At 34.1% G+C, this 25,493-nt stretch overlaps 1 protein-coding gene and 2 long non-coding RNA genes across 7 annotated transcripts; all 3 read right to left on the bottom strand.

The window, feature by feature from the left end:
- Nucleotides 1-1,717: 1,717 nt before the first annotated feature.
- Nucleotides 1,718-2,533, bottom strand: LOC115980404. The gene has a single exon (XM_031102651.1). It carries the CDS (start codon nucleotides 2,531-2,533, stop codon nucleotides 1,718-1,720), a length of 816 nt encoding a protein of 271 aa, XP_030958511.1.
- Nucleotides 2,534-9,305: 6,772 nt separating this feature from the next.
- Nucleotides 9,306-16,927, bottom strand: LOC115982880. Of its 5 annotated transcripts, none has more exons than XR_004089766.1 (7): nucleotides 16,817-16,927; nucleotides 13,981-14,092; nucleotides 12,617-13,882; nucleotides 11,565-11,751; nucleotides 10,273-10,431; nucleotides 10,093-10,179; nucleotides 9,306-9,956 (listed from the first exon to the last, which is right to left on the bottom strand). It is a non-coding gene; the product is annotated as an uncharacterized LOC115982880 (long non-coding RNA). The 5 variants fall into 5 exon arrangements; XR_004089763.1 differs by having other exon boundaries at nucleotides 10,113-10,179; XR_004089764.1 differs by having other exon boundaries at nucleotides 10,113-10,179; nucleotides 12,617-12,709.
- A 2,566-nt stretch (nucleotides 16,928-19,493) lies between these two features.
- On the bottom strand, nucleotides 19,494-21,318 carry LOC115982015. The gene is made up of 3 exons (XR_004089498.1): nucleotides 21,200-21,318; nucleotides 20,252-20,396; nucleotides 19,494-19,816 (listed from the first exon to the last, which is right to left on the bottom strand). It is a non-coding gene; the product is annotated as an uncharacterized LOC115982015 (long non-coding RNA).
- Between the last annotated feature and the right edge of the window lie 4,175 nt (nucleotides 21,319-25,493).

The following is a 25,493-nucleotide window of genomic DNA, read 5'->3' as shown; positions in this document are numbered from 1 at the left end:
TTCTTCAAAACCTTTGGGAGGCTTTGCTGTGGAAATATGCAGTATTCTTGTCTCCACATTTCAAGAAAAGCACCTTTGACCGTTGCTGCCACATCTGACTTTCCTTATCGAGAACGTTATTAATTTCCTTTTGGAGAGATTTTACCACCGTTGGATCACCTCCCTTAGCTGCATCCATTTCTGCTTTTGACAGGAGATTCCTCTTCTCCTTAAGCATCCTCCTAATGCTTCCAAAAGAGTTCTTGCTCCACTCAGTGAGCCTCTCGCCACATACTTGAAATTTTCCTACTACCTTAGGCATTGTAACCCCAATTGTAGGTGGACCCCAAGCACTAGTGACAGTGTTGCTACAACCCTTATACCTAAGCCACATTTGCTTGAATTTAAAGGATCGCTTTGGTTTAGGAATGATACCTTCTAGTTTCACAATAAGTTCTTGATGATTTGAAGAATTGGAGCAGAGATGTTGGACTTTGGTGCCCAGGTTCTGAGATAGCCCCTAATTGTTAGCTACCGCTTTGTCAAGACATTCAAGAACAAAACCACCTTGCCGATGCCCTTTCCAAGTAAATTTCTTACCCACATAACCCAAATCCTTCAACCCCGCCTCGTCCAAAACCTCACAGAAGGCTTTCATTGGAGATTCACTTCTTGGGCCCAAACCACACTTCTCATAGGACCAGATGATTTCATTGAAATCCCCAGCACACAACCACGGCATCGAGGTGCTTGCATGTAGGTGACAGAGTAAAGCCCATGTGTCACATTTTTTAGCCGGATCAGCGAAGCTGTAAATACCAGTGAGCCGCCATTTATTGTCCATGGAGGTCCCAACCACGGCATCAATGTGATTCGGCGATGAGGATATCACTTCGATCTTAAGAGTATTCTTCCAAAACAGAGCCAAACATCCCAATCTATTGACTTGCGGAGTGACCCGATGTTGATCAAACCCCAGCTCTGCACATAAACTAACCAACCTAGCTTCACCCGCCTACATCTCAGCTAGGAAAAGGGCAGTGGGATCTTGTGCCTGAGTAAAACTCTTAAGCTCCTGAACGGTGCAGTGGTTCCCAAGCCCACGAATGTTCCAGAATAAAAAACTCATCTTGTTCGGTAGGGCTGCCGGCCAACCACCGTCGTTTGAGGAGAAAGAGTAGGGAGCACATCGTCTCTGGTCGCTAAGCGCTTCAAAGGTTTAGAGTTCTCTAGGCTTGGTAATGATTCATGCTTGCCTAAAGAGGTCTATAGAGGTTCATCATTTGGACTGATATTGGGCTGTTGCATCTAGACACATTTTTTTATCACTATTAGAGTTCAACTAGGGATGGGCCGGAGAGATATTAGTAATATCCTTGAGTGGGCCTGAGTGAATGGGCTTGGTGGATTGTTGATTCAGGAGTGAAGTACTAGAGGTGTGGGGCCCAATGTGGTGAGATGGGTTGTGTTCCACTTGGTTGTCATTTGAATTCGTTTGAACGAGGGCCACCCTGTCAAAACAGTGGATATCCCTGTCAATATCAGCAATTAATTGATCAAACAAAATAGGCTGGTTAAGCTGCAATGGGGAAACCAAGAAAGAAGGCTCCGAGAAATCTGAGATAGAAGATGTCACTTCTGAAGGGTTGTCAGAGGCGGGGTTCACGATATTTTTCGGGATTTTCGACAGCAACTTTGTTGGGAGTTCCCATGCCATCGCTGATAGAGGATTCTGGGGCTAGGTTTGAGCTCCAGCATGGGTTTGACTGGATTTTCTAGCTTTCTTACTAGCGTAGAAGCCCGAAACAGAGAGAAAGCTTTTTCTTGAGGCCATGAAAGGTGCTGCTCTCAACCAAGAACCGAAATGTTGGTCTTCCTTACTTTGAGATCCTTCGCTTTCTATCCATCTTTCATAATCCTTATCCGAATAGGTGAGGCACCCGCACCAATAGCACAAGTTTGGGAGGCGTTCATACTTGAACGAGACCCAATGAACCTCATCGTTGTCTAGGGTGATAAGCCGACCTTGACATAGAGGGAGGGAAATGTTTAAGGCTACACGAACCCGTATAAAGCTACCCCCGTCGCAGTCATTCAAGTTCTCAGGTTGGAGAACAAAGCCCATAGCCCCGTAAATATATTCAGCTACATCTTTATTTCTAAAGCGTAGTGGGATGTCGTGCACTTGCACCCAGAACGACACTGTGGCCATGTCCGAGATATTAACAACAGCTGAGTTGTTATATCTCAAAATCACCATGATGTGCTTGTCAAAACTCCAGGGCTTAGCTGCAAGGATTCTGTCAACATCTTCTTTGGAGTCAAAGGAGAAAAGAATAAGATGGTCTCCGATGAACTTCATCCTAAAACCTGTTTTTGATCTCCACAGGGGGTTGAAAGTGTTAGCAATGGCGTCGAGGTTGATAGAGTGTTTCACGAGGAATCGGGCCATCATGGAGAACTCTGTAGTAGCTTGGTCGGACTTCAAGGTTAGGCTTGGACCTTCCTTCTCTGATAGTGAGAGGGATTTCCAATGGCTTGACAAGTCATCCATGTTGGAATCGAAAGGTGGCAGGGGAGGAGAGGAAGAGAAAAATGTTTCCCTGTAACCCCAGAAAAATAACCCAACTAGCGTGAGAATAACAGTGTTATTCACAGGGACAATTACTCCTCAAGAGAGGGATGACAATGCTACGAGACTAGATGGGGTTTTTAGAGAAAAACCCACATTAGAAACGAGTAACCATGTGACTCTTAGAGCAATGCAAAAATTTATGGAAAAGTTTGGCTATAGACTAAGTTGTAGTCTAAGGTTACTCTCACTAAACAAATTAACATTGCTACATATTTTGAAAATCTAAATTTTGAATTACATGTTCTTTATATTCTTAAAATACATGTCAAATTTCATGTCAATCGGATATTATTTACTATTTTATCCATAAATTTATTTTTTATGTATAATTTTAGACTACAAAAACTTGAAATTTGAAGATTTGATTTATGACATAGTTATTGATATTTGATTTTCTTAAAATTTTTGCAAGTATGAAGGATATAAAAAGAAAATATAATTCAATGATGGATTTGTCAAAATTCACATCCAATAAAAATAATATTGAGTGAAGTTGTAGTTTTAATTTACAACCAATTTTGTTGCCAATTTTTTTCCAAAGTGTAATTATGTTAAGCCTAAAAAAAAATAGAATGAACCCAAATATTTTTTAAGGATATAAAAAAATAAATTTTTATATAATAATTATTTTGTTTTCCAAGTCAGGTGGTCATGATCACTTGGTGGTCATGATCACCTTTGACTCAATGTGGAGCCACTCGTGCTATGGATTGAGCACTCATGTCCTAAAGTAGGAATTAACCATGTCTAGCCTAACAATTCTACTTTATTAATCATTATAACCTATCACTAGGAAAATGACACTAAGAGCACTGATTGGTGCCTCAAGAATCAAGATTATGGATATGACATGATAGCATATCTATTCATCCATATTGAGTGGGTCCCTGTAACATACGCACTATATGCCACAGTAGCACTAACAATAATTCCCCAAGCTTTCTCAATTTATGTGACATAAATTATTCTCTTTTTTTTTTCTTTTTCTTTTTTTGCGTGTTTACCATCCAGCAAAGATAAAGTGCGAAAGCAAAATAATTTGATTTTTGGCACCTCTAATGTAGTGGGTTTTTTCGTGTTTTGGGTGCTAAAATGCTAAAATGCATTTTAGCTATTTTAGCATCTTTGACGTGAATCCTCTAAGAAAATAATAAAAGAAAGGAAAAGAAAACATTAAAGAGACAATGAGAGAGAGATGGATAACATGCAACAGTGCAACGCTGAAGACACGTGTAGAGTTGGAAATTTGAAAAAGTAGACAACTAACAAAGTAAAAGAAGAAGAGGAGAGAAAGGGATTATACCCTGAAAATGGGGGACAAATTTGATATCAAGGTAAGAAAAATACAAAAGAAAGTGTATATCTAATTTTGTCCGGTATGCATTTATTAGCCAAAATTTGATATATTCTTCGGTACAACCAAAATGAGTCCAATACAACCGGTATTTGAACTGGCATAAACGAAAAGAGTTATGTACTAACCTATCTACTAAACAACAAATACTAGTCATACTGGTCAGTATTGTACGAAATTGTCATCCTTCGCCTCTGTATATGGTTTTGCAATGAAGACTTCAACTCATTTAATTACCTTAGCAACAACCACAGAAAAAATATTGAATAAACTTGACTTTAAATTTGCTCCATGTATTGCAAATACAGATAAACCGATATACATATTTTTAAAAGATAATGCCGTAGTTTGTGGAAGTTGAACGTCTTCAAACCAATGCTTCTTGTACAGTTGTAATTGCAAGAGTTATAGTAAGAAAAGCACTTGCATAGATGCATGGGGATTTTTATATTGAGGCAAAGGCAAGGCATTGATTTGTGATTATTCTTCTTAACCTCCAAAGACCATGATTTTAATATATACACCAAAACTTTTGATATCTAGTTATACAAGTGTGGTACTAAAGTTTAGTTTTCTCTTGTGTAACACGGGCATTTAATCAAGTTTTAATGGCATAACTTGATGACAATCATATAAACAGCTGCATAGGCAACAGTAGTGGCATACTTCTTTTTTGTTTTGATAAATTAATAACTGGGGCAAGAAAAATTTAAACTCTAAATATTTCAATTGAAAATACTAAGAACTACAAACCAATTGAGCTACAAGGCTCTTGTAGTAATGATATACTTAATTGCTCAATGGTCAGTACCTTGGTACCACAAGTTTAGCAAGCCAACATGGTGGGCTAAATGTAAAAAAAGGTCTATCTCAGAGAGAGAATTGAATCTTCCAATCTGATTTGTTATACAGGCTCTACAATGCTGATCATTTGAACGAGATAAAGAAGAAGAATTATGGATTTGCAGACCCGATTGAAGGCTTTACTGCATAATATTCAAGCCTAAACCTGTTAGTCTTCATTCTAGAGGTAACATACAAATCTTGTAAATCACTAATCCAATATTTGATGGACCAATGTCATCCAGATCCACTCTATAAGGCTACATCAATATAATGAAAATTTTATAGATGAAAGAGATGAAAAAGAATGAAGTTTCTGAAAACTGAGAGAATTCTTATTGATTCACAAATGAAAATGTCAAAAGGTACAAAATAATTTAACTTCCTCTTCTATATATACACAACACAGGCGGGAAAATAAAAAATACCGTAACTAACTTTTTGATCTAACTAACTCTTATCAGCACCATTGGATGAGTGACATTTGTGCTTCCCTCTAACTGCCTTAGTCCTGCATCCACGCATATGATGTCCACGTGCCTTCAATAAGCAATATGCTGCCGTTTTCTTTATAACTTCATTCCTTTCAGCAAAACCACTTGATGTCGTTTTGCTCCTCATCTTCTTATGCTCACTGTCGTTTGACTTGTGTTGTTGTGTAGCTGAGTCAGTTTCAACGCTCCCGCTCAAGTCCTGAACCTTGAGTTCTAAGACTTGAACTGAAGATTGTGTCTTTAATTCCCTCGGAGTAAAAATGTTCTTTAAACCCAATTTTCAGAAAGTCTTGTAAAAGGGAAAAACCCCAAGGCATTGGTGAATATATCAGCCACTTGAGAATCAGTAGCTACATGAAATGTTTTAATCATACCCTCCATGTTTTGTTCTTTCATGGAATACTAGATTAGCAGCTGGTATCTAGTATGCTGGCATAGGTATATTTCTTTGAATAGAAAAACCAAAGCTTCACTTCTTTCTTCTCCCTCTCTCTGAATATGTATAATATTCTTCTCTGGAATAACCCCAATTCCCAAATCCAAGTGTATTATTCTAATTCAATTCGGTTCTCTCACTCTGCCCCTCCTTCTTCCATCGATAGTATCTGCTTGGAATGATCCATATCCTTCTCAAAGTTGTTTTTCCGGGCCTCCCTCTAACCCAGTCAAAGCATGATTCGATTACCTTGAATATCAGATAAGTATTTCCTGCAAAAGAAGTTGGGTATATAATCTCTACAAAATCCTCTCTCAATAATTTGCTTTAATATTTTGTTGTTGACGTAACTAACAAAAAATTTTGTTACTTGCATGCAAATTGTTTGATAAAATACCTGACTTTTTTTCTTTTCCAGAATTTGATTGATTTTGTACAATGTCCATTTTGCAAGTCTAATAAGTAGACATGTATTCTTCTTGCTATAGTATATGCAGGGTCTGACCAAAGTCAATAAATTAGCAAGAGGTTTTCTTCCTTCTTTACATTTGTATCAATTTATTTTAGATTTTCTTTTGATTTATGTGTAATGAACTTCATATGGTAGAATTGTTTTCTTGGTTATAATGTTATGTGAAATTAGGAGCATGGGAAAGAAAACAAAAGTTGAATTGTTTATTTTGTGGTAAGGCTTGGAAGTTTGAGATTTGATTATTGATTGAGTAGAGTGATGGGGATACTAGATCTTTTATATTTGTGATTGGCATTTGGGAATGGATTGATAAATTGGATTTATTATCATTATCATTGTGGTTCAAGATATTTTAAGTTCAAATATTGTTATTTATCATATGCATTTGACACAGATATATGTGGTTGGAAACAATCTCCTCAACAGTTTCCAAGAAGCCTACATAATCAAAATTGGGGGCTAACAGGAGTATATAAGCAGATATATCTAGATTATTTGAAGTTTTGAATTTTGTGTTTGAGTTGCTTCTTATGAGAGAGAGTGGCATAGTGCCTCATGTGTTTAGGTGGCATATTATTCCTTGGCAGCAAATGCATGGTCTTGCTATGCTGTCATGAGATTGTCTACACATTTATATATTCAATTTATCAATAAAGTTTTATCTTTTATCCTTAAAAAAAAATTAGTGCATCTTAGGAATAGAACAAATTAGCAAAGCAGGAAGATCAAATTTATTAGTTTGAATATTTTAAAGTGCTACAAATGTTCTTTTTCTATTTGTAAGGTCTTCAAAATTGTAGACAGCTTGCAATATGGCTATATATGCATAATTTTTTTGTTAATGACTGCTTCACAGCTTTAAGTTTTACAAGTCATTGAAAACTTGTGTACATGGCCAGATCATCAAATTTCCCAATAATTCAAAGATATATAAACATTCCAAAATGCTCAAAATGTTTAGTATCAAATTAAGACTTCGAAGGTATTTCAAGTTTCCAAGACTTCTGGGTATTGGTCCAGAGAGTAAGTTTATTGCAAAATCTACTAGGGCGAGATTGGAACAATTTGAAATATCCGATTGGATATGACCACTAAGTTTGTTGCCACCCAAGTACAGAGTTTCAAGATTAGGACTAGAAAGCCCAGTATCTAATGGAAGATTTCCGTACAAAGAATTTTCCATTAAGGAGATCCCTTGTAGAGAGGAAATGTTTGTTGACTAATTCCTTTCTTGCAATATTTGTTGAACCTTATATTGTAAGTAAAATAGCTAAACCGGCCATGGTTGTGATCAGTGACTGCTTCCACCTTTGCTGGGTCCAGACTAAGCTTGGTTTATAATAAAACTTTTCAAGGATGATGAAGAAGAAGAAGATTGATCTTTGAGAACTCTCAAACCCTCAATATGCATGGAATAAGAGAGCAAGAGGGTGAAGATGATAATGAAAATGATATTGAAAGCCCTTGTATGAGAATGTCCCTTCATTATTTTTAGTAATCTTGGAGGCTTAAAGGTTTTTGGTGTGGTATAGACCATAGAGTGAAAGGAGAGTCTAATATATAAGGTGATAGAGAAAAGAGAGGTGAGGTGAGTTGTTAAAAGGTGTGTGTGTGTGTGTGTGTTTTTTTTTTTTTTGGCTATCGTAGGATATAGTTAGCGATGGATATGGGTTGTGTTTTTTTTCTTTGATGTTTTGAGTTTGAAAACGTATAGCCCACGGTTTGACCATTGAAATGCATGCTTGGCTAGCGATGTGGAGGATGGAAGATATGAAGTCAATTTGTGGGACAAAAGATGCATAAAATTTGGTGGGAGAAAATAGCCCACTACCATTATTTAGCAAAAAAATTAGTAATCTACCACTATTTTGAAAATATGCAGGAATCAATCACATTTTTGAAACTCAAGTATGTGAAACTCAAGTTCCAAAAACTTGAGTTCTTTGAAAAAATATACTTCAAATTTTCCAAAAAAATTTTTATGGTACTCGAGTTCATGAAACTCGAGTATCATAAAAAATTTTCAAAATTTTTCCATGGTACTCGAGTTTCATGAAACTCGAGTATCATGAAAAACTCGATTTCGCCAAACTCGAATACCCAAAAAGTAGTAGATTTTTACATATTTCCAAAACAGTGGTAAATTGCAACATAGTTTGCAAAAAGATGATATTTTGCTATTTTCGCCAAATTTGGTGGCTAAAAAATTGTTAGGATACGGCATTTCCTTTACTTTTTGATGTATAATCTCTCTCTCTCTCTCTCTCTCTCTCTCTCTCAAAAACAAATACATTTTAGTACCCCTTTTCACCGACTGATTGCTTTTATGACCAAATAAGTGTTTCTCTTTGCCCCCAATGGTCCGCCCAACACTCAACCTACTCTCAGATATCCAACTTCCTTTTCACATTAAGAGGTTTGTCAAACACGTGAAACCCTTAAATGAGCATTTTAATGTTTTGACAACCAACTAGTCACTAAAATGGGGCAAATAATTCAGTATACATAGACATACTTTGCGTTTCATATAGGATTTATGTCCACCTAGTTAAAAAATTGATGGTATAAAACATAAAAATTTTATTAAACAAAGAAAAAGAAAAAGAAAAATCTGAATTGATGGTATTGATTTCTTGTCTATGTCTTTCCTTTCAATTTTTTTCTTCTTTTCAACTCATTAATTAAAACAATATCTTTCAATATAATTATTTTAAAATATAATGTTGCTAGTATTAATTTAACCCTCCTCAGTCCTCACCATGATCTAAGTTGCTAAATCTTTGCCTGAAATCATGTAACTTAAGCCAAAGAATGTCACCACCACCTTTAAGCCAAGAATTTGGTGAGAGAGAATCATAGGTATCTATCAGTAGAATGACCACAAACACGTGGACACTTCTATTTGTGTAAAGTAATGAACACATGGGCAAAAACAAAGAAATGTTTGCACAAAGTCAAAGGCCAAAGCCACACTAACCTGTATTCACACAAATAAAAATCGAAAGAGTCATCAAGACATGTATTGTAAGTTGTAACTTGCATGCAATGTTTTGCCATTGAAACTGAATCCATAATGGAACAAGAGTCTACATTTCAACAACATGACGCCTGCTATTTCATTCCACAATGGAACAAATGTCAAAGTATGTTAAAATTTGAGACAATTAAAACTGAATCCCTTAGTCAAATTATGTCGATACATCTAATTTTTACATGCATCATAACACTTGAGTCAAACTAATACAAGTAATATACATCATGGGATTTCAAAATCTAACAACAATAATCATATCATGCCATTATATTTACAAGTAATTGAGCAAGGAAAGACCTACATTTATCCTTTTTACTGCAGAGCCTTTTGGCCCTATTGGCAATCCTACAATCCGAAGTGCCTGCTCTTTTCTTTTCTTTTTTTTTTTTTTTTTTTTTTTTTTGATAATTTTGAAGTGCCTGCAATCACCCAATTAAGGAGAGCAAGTGGATATGAGGAAACTAATGAGTAACTAACTTCACCTCTAGTTTACGACCTATGCAATACTATACAAAATATTAAACCCAACAAAACCAAATGGAACAAGAGCTCCCAAGTTCAGACAGGACTTTCATGTATTAAATACACCGATTTTCAAATTTCAACACAAGGTGCAGATTTGGAGCAGGAGAGGCAGTGACAATTCACAAGTTACTACAATCAAGTATTTCCAATAACTTAACTGCCATGCACTTCAACACCAACAGAACTGTAAGCAAAAAAAATTTCAAGTAATTCAAAACATGTCTTTACTCAAATGCACTTTATGAATGAGATGATCTTGGATATCACGTAGTATCCAGCATTTTGAGTAATTTAGAACATGTCTTTACTCAAATACTCACAATTAAGCCTAATGACGAACCTTGTAAATGTTTCCAAGATCTGGGTGTAAGAATCTTATCAGGGAGGTCCCATCTCTGTCTCAGGAACTTCAACTGGACAAAAAAATATATTTAATTAAGGTCTCTAATTTTACCTACAAATATAATAAACTTAATTTATTCATGAGTTGAAATGTGAACCTGTTATGCCTGGATTGGGCCCGGTTATGAAGTTAATGAAGCTGAAGCTTGGGCCTAATATAGCTTGTTTCGAAAACGAGCTCAATGCTTGAACTGTCTTGTCTGGCTCATAGGCTCGCAAGCATAACACTTTCATACAGGACTCCAATTTATGGTTTTCTATCATCCAAAATTTTATAAGATTTATAGAAACAAAAAGCCCTGAATAGGGTAAAAGTCTGTGTGTGTGTGTGTGAACAAAAAAGGCCTAAAGGACATGTATTTCAAATTGACAGGTTATGTCATCAAAGATAGAGTACAATCAACTATATTCTAAGATCTTTTGAATTTTAAATACATCGTAATAAAAAATTGAAACAAGCTATAAGTGATTGATTTTAACAAACCAAGCAGATCTGGCTATCTTATCAAACTTTAACAAACTGAATTAAGCATTGATTGTTGGCAACAGTTTAGCTCAAGGTCTCTGAATTATAAATAGTCAACTGGTACTATTCAACTTGGCTCATTTGCATCTCTAAAGCTATTTTTTTTTTTTTTAAATGGTAAGTTACACATACTCAGTGGGTTTAGAACCCACAACCTCACCCTCCAACCAATTATTATGAGAGAAGGAAGTGCCAGTTGAGCAATTGTAATTGGTCATCCCTAAAGCTAAAAGTAAAAAGATTTTGATGGCTAAAATCAAATTACCACAGATGAGTTCAGTGATTTATCTAACAAAGAGGGGGGGAAAGGATAAAATTTTTGATGCATAGTAGGGGAAAAAATCACAATTCTTTTTATTTTTTAATATAAAAATATAAATCACAACTCTATAAATTACATAATGATGTAAAGGTTACATGTAACTAAACATCCATGTTTGGTTTCTTTTAATGCTTCTCCACTTGAATCTGAAAATAAAAGTAAATTATTACATTTAAAAATAAAAGAAAACATACATGAGTAAAGAATAAAATATTATGGGGTAGGACATGAAGATTTCAATATAATTTAAATGTTCAGAAATAAAGTGGAGAGACAAAAAGATTCATAAAATTTGCGTAGCCAACCCCAAGTACATAGAATGGACATAATCCTCCGTAAATCTTGGCATGTATTTCCACCACAAAAGTGCAGTCCTTAATGATTGCAACATAAAATTTCAAGTTTCAATGTATGATGCACATACATTTAGAATGATTAGAAAACTGACCAAGGGAATGCATTGATAAACTCATATATATATATATATATATATATATAAATCGTTAAGAAAATTGGGAAGTATATTTCTCAAGAAATCTTACCACTCCCCAAATTTTGCATTGTGGTTTAAAGGTAATTATCCCTCATGAATTGCACAGTGCACTGCTTGGACACTGGAACAAGGTTAATCAAGCAGAGAATCACACAATAAGTGCAGCATTAATGCTTCAATGACATATGCAAGTTTCCTCCATAGTTTTCTCCAACCAATGCCTGCAGGGTTGAGTTCTAGAAGGGGAAAAAAAAAAAAAAAAATCAGAATCTTTAAATATCATAAGTCCATCTAAAGTCTGCACTAAATAATTCAAGCAACAAATACAACCATCCTTCATAGAAATATTCACGATACTTTGCTATGGTATAAACTGCATGAATCAAGTTAACATCATACAGCACAATGGTTGTGCAAACATAGTTTCAGACATCAGTTGCCAAGTTCACTTTTTGTTTTTATAAGTAAATGATTTTATTCCAAATAAGTACCTCATTAATAATACGAAACACTAGATAGCCTAAAGAATTGCAACCAAAGAATCAGATAGCCTAATAATGTTAATTTTATTCCATTAAAATGAATTGAGAAACTGATGACAAATCAAAATCTAGACTAAATAACCAGATTTGCACCACCCCACATCTGTTATAAATAGCTCGTTTGACAAAGTTACTCTTGTTGATAAGTAGTGATATGGGAACTGGCATAGTGGCCTTTTTTGTAACTTTCAAGTGGGGAGGTGATGTTTGAAACCAGGTTCTCCTCTTGAGAAAAACAGTAACGGCATTGAGCCACAAGACTCTTGGCATGACATAGTGACTCGTGTCTTCAAACTTGGTTGGGTGATTTACTAGAATCTTCTAGTATGGCTGGAGGATCACCAGATATGCTTGCAGCTTCACATGCACCTCCTGCATTCAATTCACTAAAACTCCTTTTCTTTAATGAAGATGGAGAATTCTCCTTTTCTTTGTTTTCATTGGCTCATTCTTTTCCTTTTCCTTTTTCTTTTTCATTCTCAATTTCTTTATTAGTATGAGTCTCACCGTCTAGCAGGGGAAACAATGGAGGTTCTCGGCCACTCAATCAAGAAAATACCTTTTCAACCATCTCACTAATTTCCTTCCCCAGACCATTACTGTCAAAATTAGCTCCCAAACTGATTTAGAAGCTTTCTCCAGCACTGGAGCTCTGTATGAAATTGATACAAAATTATAAGTTACAGAAGCTTCAGTAGTCACAAGTGCCATAAAATTAGTATTGTCACACATTGGAAGCCCCTTCTAAAACATGACATTGTAACAAACCACACATGCTGGCAATGTGAGATGTTCTTACAGATCCACTTAGAGATCCCAGATTCAGAGTAAAAAAAGTGGCAATGGACAAAGAAAGCTCTATCCTCATGTGCATTACTAAAATTTGACAGAGAGTTGATTTAAGCTTTGAACCACCTAAAGTATGTACATACAGGGGTATCTACCCACATGGATTCAGCCCACATACAGGGTATCTACCCAAAATTGCTAAACCCACCACTTTAGCATATCTTAAAATTCTCACTTTGTACAGTTTAATTGTCTTTAACAATGCTTCCTCCTCAAAATAAAATAAAATAAACTCTCTGTTAGTCAGGGGAGAGTAAGGCAAAAACCCTTTTTGTAAGTTAAATAATGGTATTCTCTACAAGATGTACTTACGAGTTACAAGTGCTAAATGTAATTACAAGTAGCCATTTTTTTTTTAACTAGTAAAATCAGCCTAGCATATATAAATTGAGTGCTACAGTCTCTTGCCTGAAAATTTCAACTTTTCTAGTTATGTACAACTTAAAACTTTTGCTTTTTCTAAGTAGAACTATATTTTTGCTTAAACTTATTTTTCCAAATCAATAATTCAATGCAAATAAATTCTCACAAACGAGCACAAGACAAAAAAGACACAATGGCATGACATCATGAGAATTGTCAAGGAGGGGACTGTTGAAGTTGGTCGAAATTATCTCTTGTCACTAAATTGTTTTCAGTAAACTTGAGCACTCCTAGCCAACCTCACACGGGCAACATCACAAATCTAATTGTCAACTACATTGTATGTGTGCACAACACATACATTTGTAATCATGATTCATGAATGACACAAATTCAATCTCTTTTTCAATAAAAAAGAAAATTCACTAAATTGTAGTATTTTCCAAAAAATTTAGTCATCAATTTATACAAATCACTGTCATTTGAGTGTCTGAAAATAATCATGTAGCGGAATATTTCTAGCATTTTCTATTATTTTGGAACGTTGTTCGTTTTCTTTTGAAAGCACTAGATTTGATGCCAACTTGTATCGCAAACGTTCCAACCAATTCTCCTACAAAAAGTAGACACTGTTGATAAAGAAGCAATTTAAGCAAATTATGTGAAAACTGTAAAAACAAGTGAATATATAATGAATCGCGTGAATCTTACTAATAAATTAAAAAGATCCCAGTGGTCTTTTCGGGGGGCTAACTTGGAGAGCATCTTGCTCTTCAACAAGATCTTGCTCTTCAATGTTCTTCACTCTCCCCAATACTCCTATCTCAATATAGCATGAAATAAAAACAAGGTAAGCAATAACATACATTAAAAAGTAAATAAATTTCATAATTGAAAGATCCTAGAAATGTTTTTTCACTCTAAAGTATTTCTTGCCCAACAAGTTTTACCACCCCATCTTTAAATCATTTAAAGATTTGCTTAACCTAAAACATTTAAATTCTAAATCCTCCCTTCAGATTTGCAACATAGGACAGTTCAGGGGAAGTTGATGTCCCCTTTAACCCATAAGATTTTAGGTATAGTAATTGGTGAACCTATGTACCACTAACACTTATTTATCAAAATGTACCACTAACACTTGTAGTCTGTGGCCTTGTGGACTTATTTTTTGGTTTGGCATTATTGGTTCAACCTGTCAAAAAGTGAAAAGCTTCTTCCATTTCACTCATTTGCTGAGATAATATATTGAGAATTACTAGGAGGCAAGCCTACCTGCATGTGTGAGCAGAGAAGTCTCACACATAGAAACACAGGGCATAATAGTAATGACAGAGAAAGAAAGAGAGAGAGAGAAACTGGAGTTTGTGAAGAGAGTGTCTTTCTTGTCTCCACACGCAGACAAGTGAGTTTGGCCTAAATGCCATGCATGGTTGAAACATACCATCACCGGGGGGGAATTAACAACAATAAAAAAAATTCAAGTTCTGGACAGCAATAGGAACATTCAATCAAATTAAACAAAGGAGGAACATAAGGGCCAAAGAAGAAGAAAAAAAATAAAGGAGGAAGTTAATTAATAAAGCGATTCAAATATTCCCTTGAAATAGAGTAGCACTTAAGAAAGTGTGTTCGCTTTTTAAATTAAAGAAAAGGCCAATATGGCCCGCAAAAGCTTTCTTAAAATCTCAGTTATGAGTAGAAATATGGGTGTCTTTTTGTCCACCTCTTTAACCAAGTCTCTCAAAGACCAAGCGAGTAGCAGCCTGACCTTGGAACTCATATATTTACACACTATGCAAATTTTCACTGCAACAACACACATGGGATGGAGTGGCAATGTTATAATTAGAGGTAAAGCAAGCAAAGCAGGCACCACAATAGAAATCCAAAGAAGTATAGTATAGAGCTATCTAGCTATAGCTTTAGCTTTAGCTTTTGACCTCTTCTCAGACTATTGGTCTAAATTGGGAGAGAAAAAGTCCTAGGATCTGGTGAGTAAAGAAGAATAAGAAGTGCAATGGTTTAAGGCGTGAGGGAATTTGTTGGTGGGGTTGTTGGCTATTTTGCCTATTTGCTTGCCTTGGGAGGTTTCAGAAATTAATGCAATTCATTCTTTGCAGCTTATTATGAGAGACTCATTTCAGGATATGGAGGACAGCGATTCTAAGGCATTGAAGTTCAATCAGAAGAATGATACTGAGATGCAGGGGATATATGAACTCAGTTCAGTGGCATGTGAAATGGTCAGATTGATTGAAACAGCAAAAGTTCCAATTTTTTGGGTTGATTCAGCCGGTCTCATCAATGGATGGAGTGTAAAAATCGTGCTATTTGCTTAGTAAATAGGATTGTGCTAATTTAAGTCCAAACCCTATAAAACAGGTACTTCCATAGACTGGTGAAGAAAAGAAGAGTAAATATATGGGCAATGCTTATTTCATACCAATTGTAGCGCACAACTATCATGATTTCAGTGCAAGAAGTGTGTGTATAGTTGTGTGCAACAACCGGTTGCACCAATATTTACCCAAATAACAGAATATCAAGACTCAAGCAAGCATATGGGCAATGCATTGGAGTGACTAGGGACAAGTTGCTGCAAAAGTCCCAGTGAATCGACTTAGGCCTGGTCTGAAGTTGATAATCACATTCACATCACTTCAAAGTGCTATATTGCAGTGAGGATTTTTCTTTTATCAAGAAAAAAAAAAAAGGAGAGAGGTAATGTGTGCCTTGAAATTGGACATGAGCAATTAAATTTACTTAGTGAGATAGTCATAAAAAAATAAAAAAAATAAATCTTGCCATTGAGCACTAACATAAAAAGTAGTAGTCCGTTTCATTCTAGTTAGCCATCCAAAAATGCTATTGACTGATTCAACATGTCAATATAAAATAACAGGAAGTTTCTAAAAATTCCGTTATTTTGATCTACAATCTCTTAAATTTTATTAGCACAAACACCAGAAACAACCTGAGATGCAAATAGCAAGCAAAAGTACAAAAAACCCAATTCTGTACTAGCCAAAATGCAACACAAAATCCAAAATTTGATTCCGAGATGCTGCAACAGCTACAGAATTACAACTTAGATGTACACCACATAGAAAATAAATGAAATAGAAACAAAGAAATAGCAACTCTATACCCGTGTCCTCCCTAGGACATAAAAGAAAAAAATTATTTCTTTATAAAAACCCTTCCACCTTAAATACATTATACATAGGTGTTGCCTTTTTCCTCTGCTAACCAATAAAATAAAAAAATAAAATTCAACACCACACTAACAAGAACCCACACCCCTGATGAGCAAAACACAAAGCCACAAGTTTTGGAAAAACTGAATCCCTAAAAAGCATTTCAATAAGCACTTTCTGTGCCATTTATATGAAAGAACAAAATTGGTACCTCACCAGCACAGAAATCTGTCAACGTTGCAGTGAAATGAAATTTAAGAGTGAAATTCCAAAAATTTCTCAAAAAGAAAAAAAGAAAAAGGGACTCAAAACAATGACAGAGAAATTAGGTTTTGTTTGATTCTTACCTTAAACAAAATCAAAACGAGTTGATCCCTTAAAAAACCCTCAGCGGTGAAGTGAAGTTGACGGACATGGGAGAAGAAGCAATCTGAGCTTTATTTAAGAGAAGGAAACAATATGAGTTTTTTTCCTTTTTTTTTTTTTTTTTTGGCTTTTATATACTAACCTAGTCTACCGGTAACAGGTTTCACACTAAACTTAAATCCACGGTCACAATTAAAATAACATTAATTAACGGTTTAGATTTGGGTGGGTACCGCACCCACTTAAAAAAAAAAAAGAAAAAAAAAGAGGTATATCAGAATGACCATAGTAAAACAATTACTAAAATTTTTTACCCATTTACTTGGGTAACCGTGCCTATTAATAGACAACCTGCTATATCAGGTTATCAAAACATCACATTTGATGATACTCTTCCCACATTATGTAGTACTAACATCATATATAACCGTACTTTTATCACATTTGGTAGTTTCCTTATTTTTTTTCACATTTGATTGTACCATCCTCACATTGTGCAGTACCAACATCAAATGTGACTGTACTTTTGTCATATTCGGTGGTTCCCTTATTTTTTTTTCACACATTTGATGGTACCATCCTTACATTGCACAGTACCAACATCATATGTGACTGTACTTTTGTCACATTCAGTGGTTCCTTTATTTTTTTTCACATTTGATAGTACCATTCTCACATTGTGCAGTACCAACATCACATGTGACTGTATTTTTGTCACATTTAGTGGTTCCCTTATTTTTTTTTCTTACATTTTATGGTACCATCCTCACATTACGTAGTACCAAGATCACATGTGACTATATTTTTGTCACATTTGGTGGTTCTTTTATTTTTTTCTCACATTTAATAGTACCATCTTCACATTGCGCAGTACCAACATCACATGTGACTGTAGTTTTGTCACATTCAGTGGTTCCCTTATTTTTTTTTTTCTCACATTTGATGGTACCATCCTCACATTACATAGTACGAAGATTACATGTGACAGTATTTTTGTCACATTCGATGGTTCCCTTATTTTTTTTTCTCACATTTTATGGTACCATTCTCACATTATGTAGTACTAACATCACATGTAACTGTACTTTTGTCACATTCGGTAGTTCCCTTATTTTTTCCTCACATTTGATGATATTATCCTCACTTTGTGTAGTACCAACATCACATGTGACTGTATTTTTATCACATTCGGTGGTTCCTTTATTTTTTTCTCACATTTGATTGTACTATCCTCGCATTGCGCAATACCAACATCACAAGTGACTGTACTTTTGTCACATTTGATGGTTCCCTTATTTTTTTTCTCACATTTTATGGTACCATTCTCACATTTCGTAGTACCAAGATCACATGTGACTTCATTTTTGTCATATTCGGTGGTTTCTTTATTTTTTTTTCTCATATTTGACAGTACTATCCTCACATTGCGTAGTACCAACATCACATGTGACTGTACTTTTATTACATTCGATGGTTTCCTTATTTTTTTTCTCACATTTTATGGTACTATCCTTATATTACGCAGTACCAATATCACATGTGACAATTCTTTTCTCACATTTGATGATTTCATCCTCATATTGTACAGTTCCAACATCGCATTTAACAATTCTTTTGTCACATTTGATGGTTTCCTTATTTTTTTTCTTCACATTTGACAGTTCCATTATCGCATTGTGCAGTTCCAATATTACATTTGACAATTTTTTTTTGTCACATATAATGGTTTTTTTATTTTTTTTATTTTCAAATTTGATGGTTCCATTGTCATATTAAGCAGTACCAACATCGCATCTACTCTACTTTTGTCACATGTAACAGTTCTTTTGTTACATTGGATGGTTCCCTCACTTTTTTTTTCACATTTGACGATTCCATCCTCATATTGTGTAGCAATGAAATGTTTTCGTTGTTGAACTTATTAGTGCCACAAAGTAGTTATCTCTCAGGGTTTCGCAAAATATATACAAACTCTTCATTCTAAAGCCGTTTGGTATCTATTCCTATAAAATATTGGAACGTGTAATTTGAACATAATTGGCTGTTAAAAGGTCAATTTTCTGAAAGTAGTATATGAATGTACAAAATTCTATAATAATCTTTATTTTTTGATGTGTTGTAGATGGAAGAACCACTTTTATTTGGATAAGTTTGTCTTGTCAATGGAATTCTCCTCTCTTGAACTGATGGAACATTAGGAGATGTGTTCTAATATACTATTGGGCTTTATAGAATTTCTTAGGCATACTTATCTTGATTTGTGATATACTTGGAATGGAGTGGATTCTTTTTATCTGTTATCACCATTCATTCATTAGTATGGCATTGTTACCAAGAAATAATCTATCACCACTAGCATTGCAAGAAATAATGCATAAATTATTTTAGGTATCTAAAAAGCCCAAACCTTCTCTTTCCTCCTATCCACCCCTTCCCTGTAGCATCATAATTAGTGGAAGATGCCATTGGAATCCATTGTGGGCAAGTTATGATTCATTTTAAGGTTACAAAACTTTGAACTTGCACATAACTGTACTCCTAAGTTAAATTTGCTGCTATACCAGTTAATAGTTTTAAGCTAATAGTTAAATTTGAAGTTAATATTTCAACAAAAAATGTCATAGTTTTAACTTTTAACATACAAATGAAGTCCAAGCATGAATGAATTAAGTTTCACCATAGAATCAAGTTTTGCTAATAACTCTATAATATCACATTAGAATCCATACACTGTAGCTACATTTTCTCAACAACTAAAACTAATTTGCTCTTTCAAAAGTTGTATATACTTAACAACTAAGTCTGCAAATATCTTGTCGATGGATGGCGTCCACCTTGTCCTTAAACCTTCCAGCTTTGGTTGATGACTGGCTTCATTGTCCATCTACATGTGTAGAAAATGTAAAGTGCATATTTTGTTTCACAGGATGATCCACTACCTTTCCTCCTCCTTAAATTACCCATTGAACAATTTCAGCCCTCTGAGAGAAGAGATCATAGCTAACAGTTAAACACATTTGAATATTTAATACCTGTCTCAAATTCATTACTACATACCAAAAAAATGAAAGAACATAATAAAAAATATATTCAACCAAAAAAAAAAAATATTGAGAATCAGAAACAATTAGCAAAACCCAAAAAATGCACGCTAGTAAGTGTAAAAAGAGCAATCAAGTTCTCAAAGCCAACAAATACTTTTTCTTCTAAAATCTTACAACATATCCATAATTGCTTCTAGTGTTCAAACCAATCTGTAGAATCTTATTTGATAATTTATAACGCCAACTTTAATTAGATACACACAAATGAAAGAAATAATAACAGCCCACATAACGATATAAGTCCGGCTTGAACTAGGATGTGAAATTTAAAACACACACAAACTAGGACTTTTAATATAGAAATAAGCAAACCTTTTGGAAGAAGTAGATCATAGGCTATGTATCCCAGTAGAACATGGATCTCTTGCTTTTTGCAATCTCAATCTTCTAGCGCCATGTGCGTTTAACTACATAAATAACACCCAAAGCTGCAAGGCTCCTTACCTCCTTTTTCTCACTAAGAAATTACAAAAGCAAGTGAGAGATGAAGCTAATACAAATAAGGGAAGATATTCCCTAACTCAGCAAGCATAACAGAGAGCCAATGCAAATAAAAGGAATATCACATTAATGTCATGAGTCACCATACTAGCAAGGGACCTTAAAGAATTGCTTAAAGAAAGAACCAAATTTTTTTTACAAATAATCTTTTTGCTTAACAGAGTCAAGGACTTATTACATCTCTGAAGGAGATCCAACTGCTATGTGTGTCAATTTATCATTGAATGACATATACTGGGATCCTCCACCTCTACGCACCATACTAACTAATTTACGCATTTTAGAACTTCAAAGCCATTGACAAAAAGAAAGATACACTAGCAATCATAAATGAAAAACCAGAATGAGTGCAAAGATTTATGTCATGAAATCAAATTTTCTATACGTAAATATTAAAGTTTCGCATTACAAACTTGCTGAGGGATTCTTCAATGGGAAATTTTCACATGGGGTTTCCATTGGGGGAAAAATCGAAGCAAGTGGCTTGATATGCAATTTGAATCTGCCTATTACGAAATTTCAATTCAGATTTCACAACATTATTGCTCCAAAATTCTTAGAGAGAGAGAAAAAAAAAAAAAAAAAACCCAATTAAATAGGCCCAAATCTTGATGATAAATTCAGGGAAAAGGGAGAAGGGATGAAGAAAAAACCTATCATACTCACACATTCAATTGAAATAAATCATTAATTAAATCCATCATTCAAAAACCCAAATCTTGATGATAAATTCAGGGAAAATGTATAAAGAATGGTTACCTGAGATTTGTATGAAGATGAGGTGAAGATCGGCCAAGAACAATGAGGAGGAGCAAAATTAAAAGAACACAGTAGAGAAGTAGAGAGAGAACGCGAGACGGTGAGGTGAGAGAGAAAAAAGGAAAAAGAAACGTTTGTTTTTTTTTCTCTCGTGTTTGATTTTATATGTTACCTACTTGACTGGTAACTGGTAATTCATTAAAATCACATAAACGGCCAGGATGAAAACAAGTGAAATAAATGGTTAGATTAATGGGTGGGTACTGTACCCACACAAAAAATAGGTGGGTGTGGTAGAACGACCCCCCTTTTACAAATTTATACTAATAATTAATTACTAGTAAATTGTAAGTGAAATTATATTTTTGAGTTAATTACATAAAATGATTTTTTTTTTATGAATTTATAAAAAAATATATATATATTCTTCAACCTTGGATTGTTAAAACGAATATATTACTCAAAAAAAATATTTTAATATTATCAATAAATTAAACACAGACTAATCATAAATCTATATAAGTATTTTTTTTTTACACAAGTACAACTATAAAACATGAAATATTATATATACTCAAATCGAGTCTCTTGTGCACAAGCTTATTTACGAACACACTAATACTTGCAAGCTTTACTTGTTTGAAATTTGAGCCTAAACTTGGTTTCTTTGCTAAACAAACAAAATAAAATAATATTTTCGAACACAAGCTTTACTTGTTCACAAGCTTATTTATGAACACATTAATACTTGCAAGCTTTACTTGTTTGAAATTCAAGCCTAAACTTGGTTTCTTTACTAAACAAACAAAATAAAATAATATTTTCTCAAGCCAAGCTCAAATTGTTCATAAACAATCCAATTGTTGTAAAAAAAAAAGAGTAAACTCATATGTATATCCAAAAGAAATTAAAATAAAAAAATAAAAGAGAGAGAGAGAGAGAGAGAGAGAGAGAGAGAGAGAGAGTATAATTTGAATCTATATATGTGTGTAATTGTAATTTTTTTTAATTGTACCGTGCATATGCACGGATTATAGACTAGTTTTGAGTAAAAGGGAAATTCATGAATATTGAGAATGTATTTCTCTAGCTTGCTCAATTGCTAAAGGCTATTATTGTCAAATAAGAGACATGAAATCAACTTTTGTCCCGTTAATACTAAAGAGAGAAACACATTAGTATCTTGGCTTAATTTTACTGTATTAAAAAAAAATTATAGAACACTCAGATTATTTTCACACCATTGTGTCCTAATTACAAACTTTAATGTTACCAGCAAGTGTGTATATATATATATATATATATATATATATATGATAAAAGAAGAGTAGAATGTGGTTGTGGTGGTAGAGAAAAGTGGTGTTGAGTAAAGGGCTGATAATGAATTAAAAAACCATGCCAAACCGCTCAATAAAAGTTTGGTGTACATCATTGGGCAATGTTACCAGCAAGTGATATAGGCTAATAGGCTGTTAATTTTAAGGTATAGTGTAACAACATACGATTACGTCGTATTTTGTTTTCGTCTTATAAATTCAGGAGCGAAGCCAGAAATTTTTGTTTAAGAGGACCGATTTGTGTTACTAATTTATTAGTCTATATAAATTTTTATACACATACACAAACACATGTATCTATACACACACACAAAATTAGTATCTTCCATAATGAATCCTTAAAATTAAATGTTTCATAGAATTAAATTAATTTTTCACCATCTTCCATAGTGAAATTCTTACAATTTTCATTTTCAATATAAGTTACCAAATTGTCTACCGTTGTGAGTAAAAAAAAAATTCAATTGAATTAATGAAGTGTTCAAAGACATAAATAATCCAAAACTTTAAAAAATACGAGAATACATTTTACCATAAAAAATGAATTTGAGAAACAATACGTTCTCTATAACTACTAGACAAATTGGACAATTTTTTTTAAGAACATTATTGGACCAACTCAACTAGTTGGGGGGCCAAGTCCCATTTTTGAGGGCTAATTATTAAAATATTAAATATTTCTATATAGAAAAAAAATATTCAAAAATTTTGGGGGGGCCACCCTAACATGTAGCTCCACCCTCTTATTGATGCACTGGTACATATTACAATGTCCATCCTGTTAACATAGGTTCCTGTTGAGGCACCTGGAACACAGTCGCAGGCGAAACAACATTCGTTGCATACATTATAGCACTCTTTATACGTACCCATGAACATTGCTGCATTTCACATAACATATGCGCCTGCATTCTGTCCACCAAATCAACAAAAACATGGTTAGCAGAAGAACACTGCGCACTGAAATATATATATATATATATATATATATATATATATATATATATATGAGATTAAATTTAATAAGGACGGGGTGTAGACCCTTTGGTTTACACCAGCCAATAAGAACATGCCACATCAGACTTTTACTTAAATTCATAGTAATATCAATACATCCTAATAACATCTCAAAAAACAAAACCAAAAAACTCACGTTTTCCCTAAAATATCAATCTCTCCTCAGTTCCTGTATCTCCAAGCACAATCCTCGCTGGACCTCCATTTGCCGCCTCACTACCTCACCGGACAACCCATTAAAATCCAATATAATTCAATATTTACTAACAAAAACAAGCAAATAAAAAAGAAAAGCTATTGCTGTGTAAAGTCTGAACACACTGCCTCACCGAACTGGAGAAGTCGCCTAAAACCTACTGAGACTGAAATGTGTTTTTTCTTTTTCTTTTTTTGATAAACACTGAAATGTGTTTTTATATGACAAAACTCAAATAAAATGTTTCTGTCCAAGACTTCCATGGAAGTCTTCCAAGTAATCTGTAATAAACAAATGAAATAAAAAGGAAAACTTAGATTAACAACACTCCAAATACAAAATCATACCCAATCACACTAAGATTCATTGAGATTTGAGATTCATACCCATCACTCCAAATACGAATCTCAAACTCAATTTTTCTTTCAAAGGTTAGAACAATCACACTAAAGATTTGAGGTTCATTCATATAAGATGAGATTCACCGTCGCTCATGGCAGTTGCGGTTACCAGTGAAGGAGTAAGGCACTGCTGATCATAGCAATTGCAGTTACCGGTGAAGGAGCGAGACAGTGGGAACAGAGAAGAGGAGAGAGAGACAAGACCCGTATGGACAAGAAAATAATGATGGTGACCACTGGTGAGCGACGGCAGCAACGAGCAAGGGTTGCTCAGCCATGGCTAATGGTTTTTGTGGTCAGAGAATGGGTTTGAGGGAGACGATGAATGGGGTTTTGGGGCTTTAATCAAGTGTTACCATATGTATTAGTCTTTGATGCTCTATTTTAAAAAGTCTGATGTGGCATTTGTATATTGGATGGTGTAAATAAGGAGTTTTACATCTTGTCCTTATTAAATTTAATCTCATATATATATATATATATATATATATCTCAAAAGTATATATGTTCAGTTTTTGTATAATCAGGAAATGATAAATTATTGCTTGTCCCAAAAGTTTAAATTATAGAATTTGAGCTTAAAATACATTATTTTTACTATGATAAATAATCACTTCTTGTTAAAATTTAAACTAAGAGGAATTGTTGCATTCAACCAATAACCATTATTCTAACAACAAAGGCATATATGATTTGTACCCCCTTTTTTCATCAGTGAGGACGATGGTGCATAAGTGGGTGGCTTTCCTGGAGAAGCATGAGTTGGTGCCTTCACATGAGGAAAATCCATTCATTAGTTAATTGCTTTCTTTATTGCAAGAACCAGCTAGTACATTTGGAACTCCTACTAAACCAAACTAACTAGTAAATCAATATAAAGTAGTTACAAAAGTGGAAGGATAGGAACTGCTGAGAGAATTTAAAATTAGGATGATAGAAAATCAAAGTACGTGTGTTTTTCATCATGTGTGCTTGGTACTTGGTAGAGAGAAAATCATGTGTGTAAATTATTATTATATCCTTATTATTAAAAGTAGAAAAATGAAAAATGGAGATAGTTGTGTATTTTTCTTCACAATCTCATTTTCTCGCCTCTTTTCTCTTCAATTTCAAGTTTAAAAAAAAAATTGTAGGCCCAAGTGAAAAACTTAGGGTATGTTTGGCAACTGTTTTTTCCTCTTATTTTTTGTTTTCAAAAACAATTTTATATTTTTGAAACTAAAAAACTTGTTTGGCAACTCAAAATGATCAGAAAACAAAAACTGTTCTCAAAACTCAATTTGTGAAGGAAATTGAAAACATGCAAAAGACGGTTTCAGTTCTTAGTTTCCAAAAGTAAAAGA

The sequence above is a fragment of the Quercus lobata genome, chromosome 3 (genome assembly GCF_001633185.2).
Source record: "Quercus lobata isolate SW786 chromosome 3, ValleyOak3.0 Primary Assembly, whole genome shotgun sequence".
NCBI classification, from domain to species: Eukaryota; Viridiplantae; Streptophyta; class Magnoliopsida; order Fagales; family Fagaceae; genus Quercus; species Quercus lobata.
Note: the sequence above shows the minus strand (reverse complement) of the source record. Positions and strands in the feature narration are given on the sequence as shown.

Excerpts from the sequence above, each read along its gene's own strand:
- LOC115980404 (XM_031102651.1), bottom strand. The coding sequence starts at position 2,533 with ATGGATGACTTGTCAAGCCATTGGAAATCCCTCTCACTATCAGAGAAG.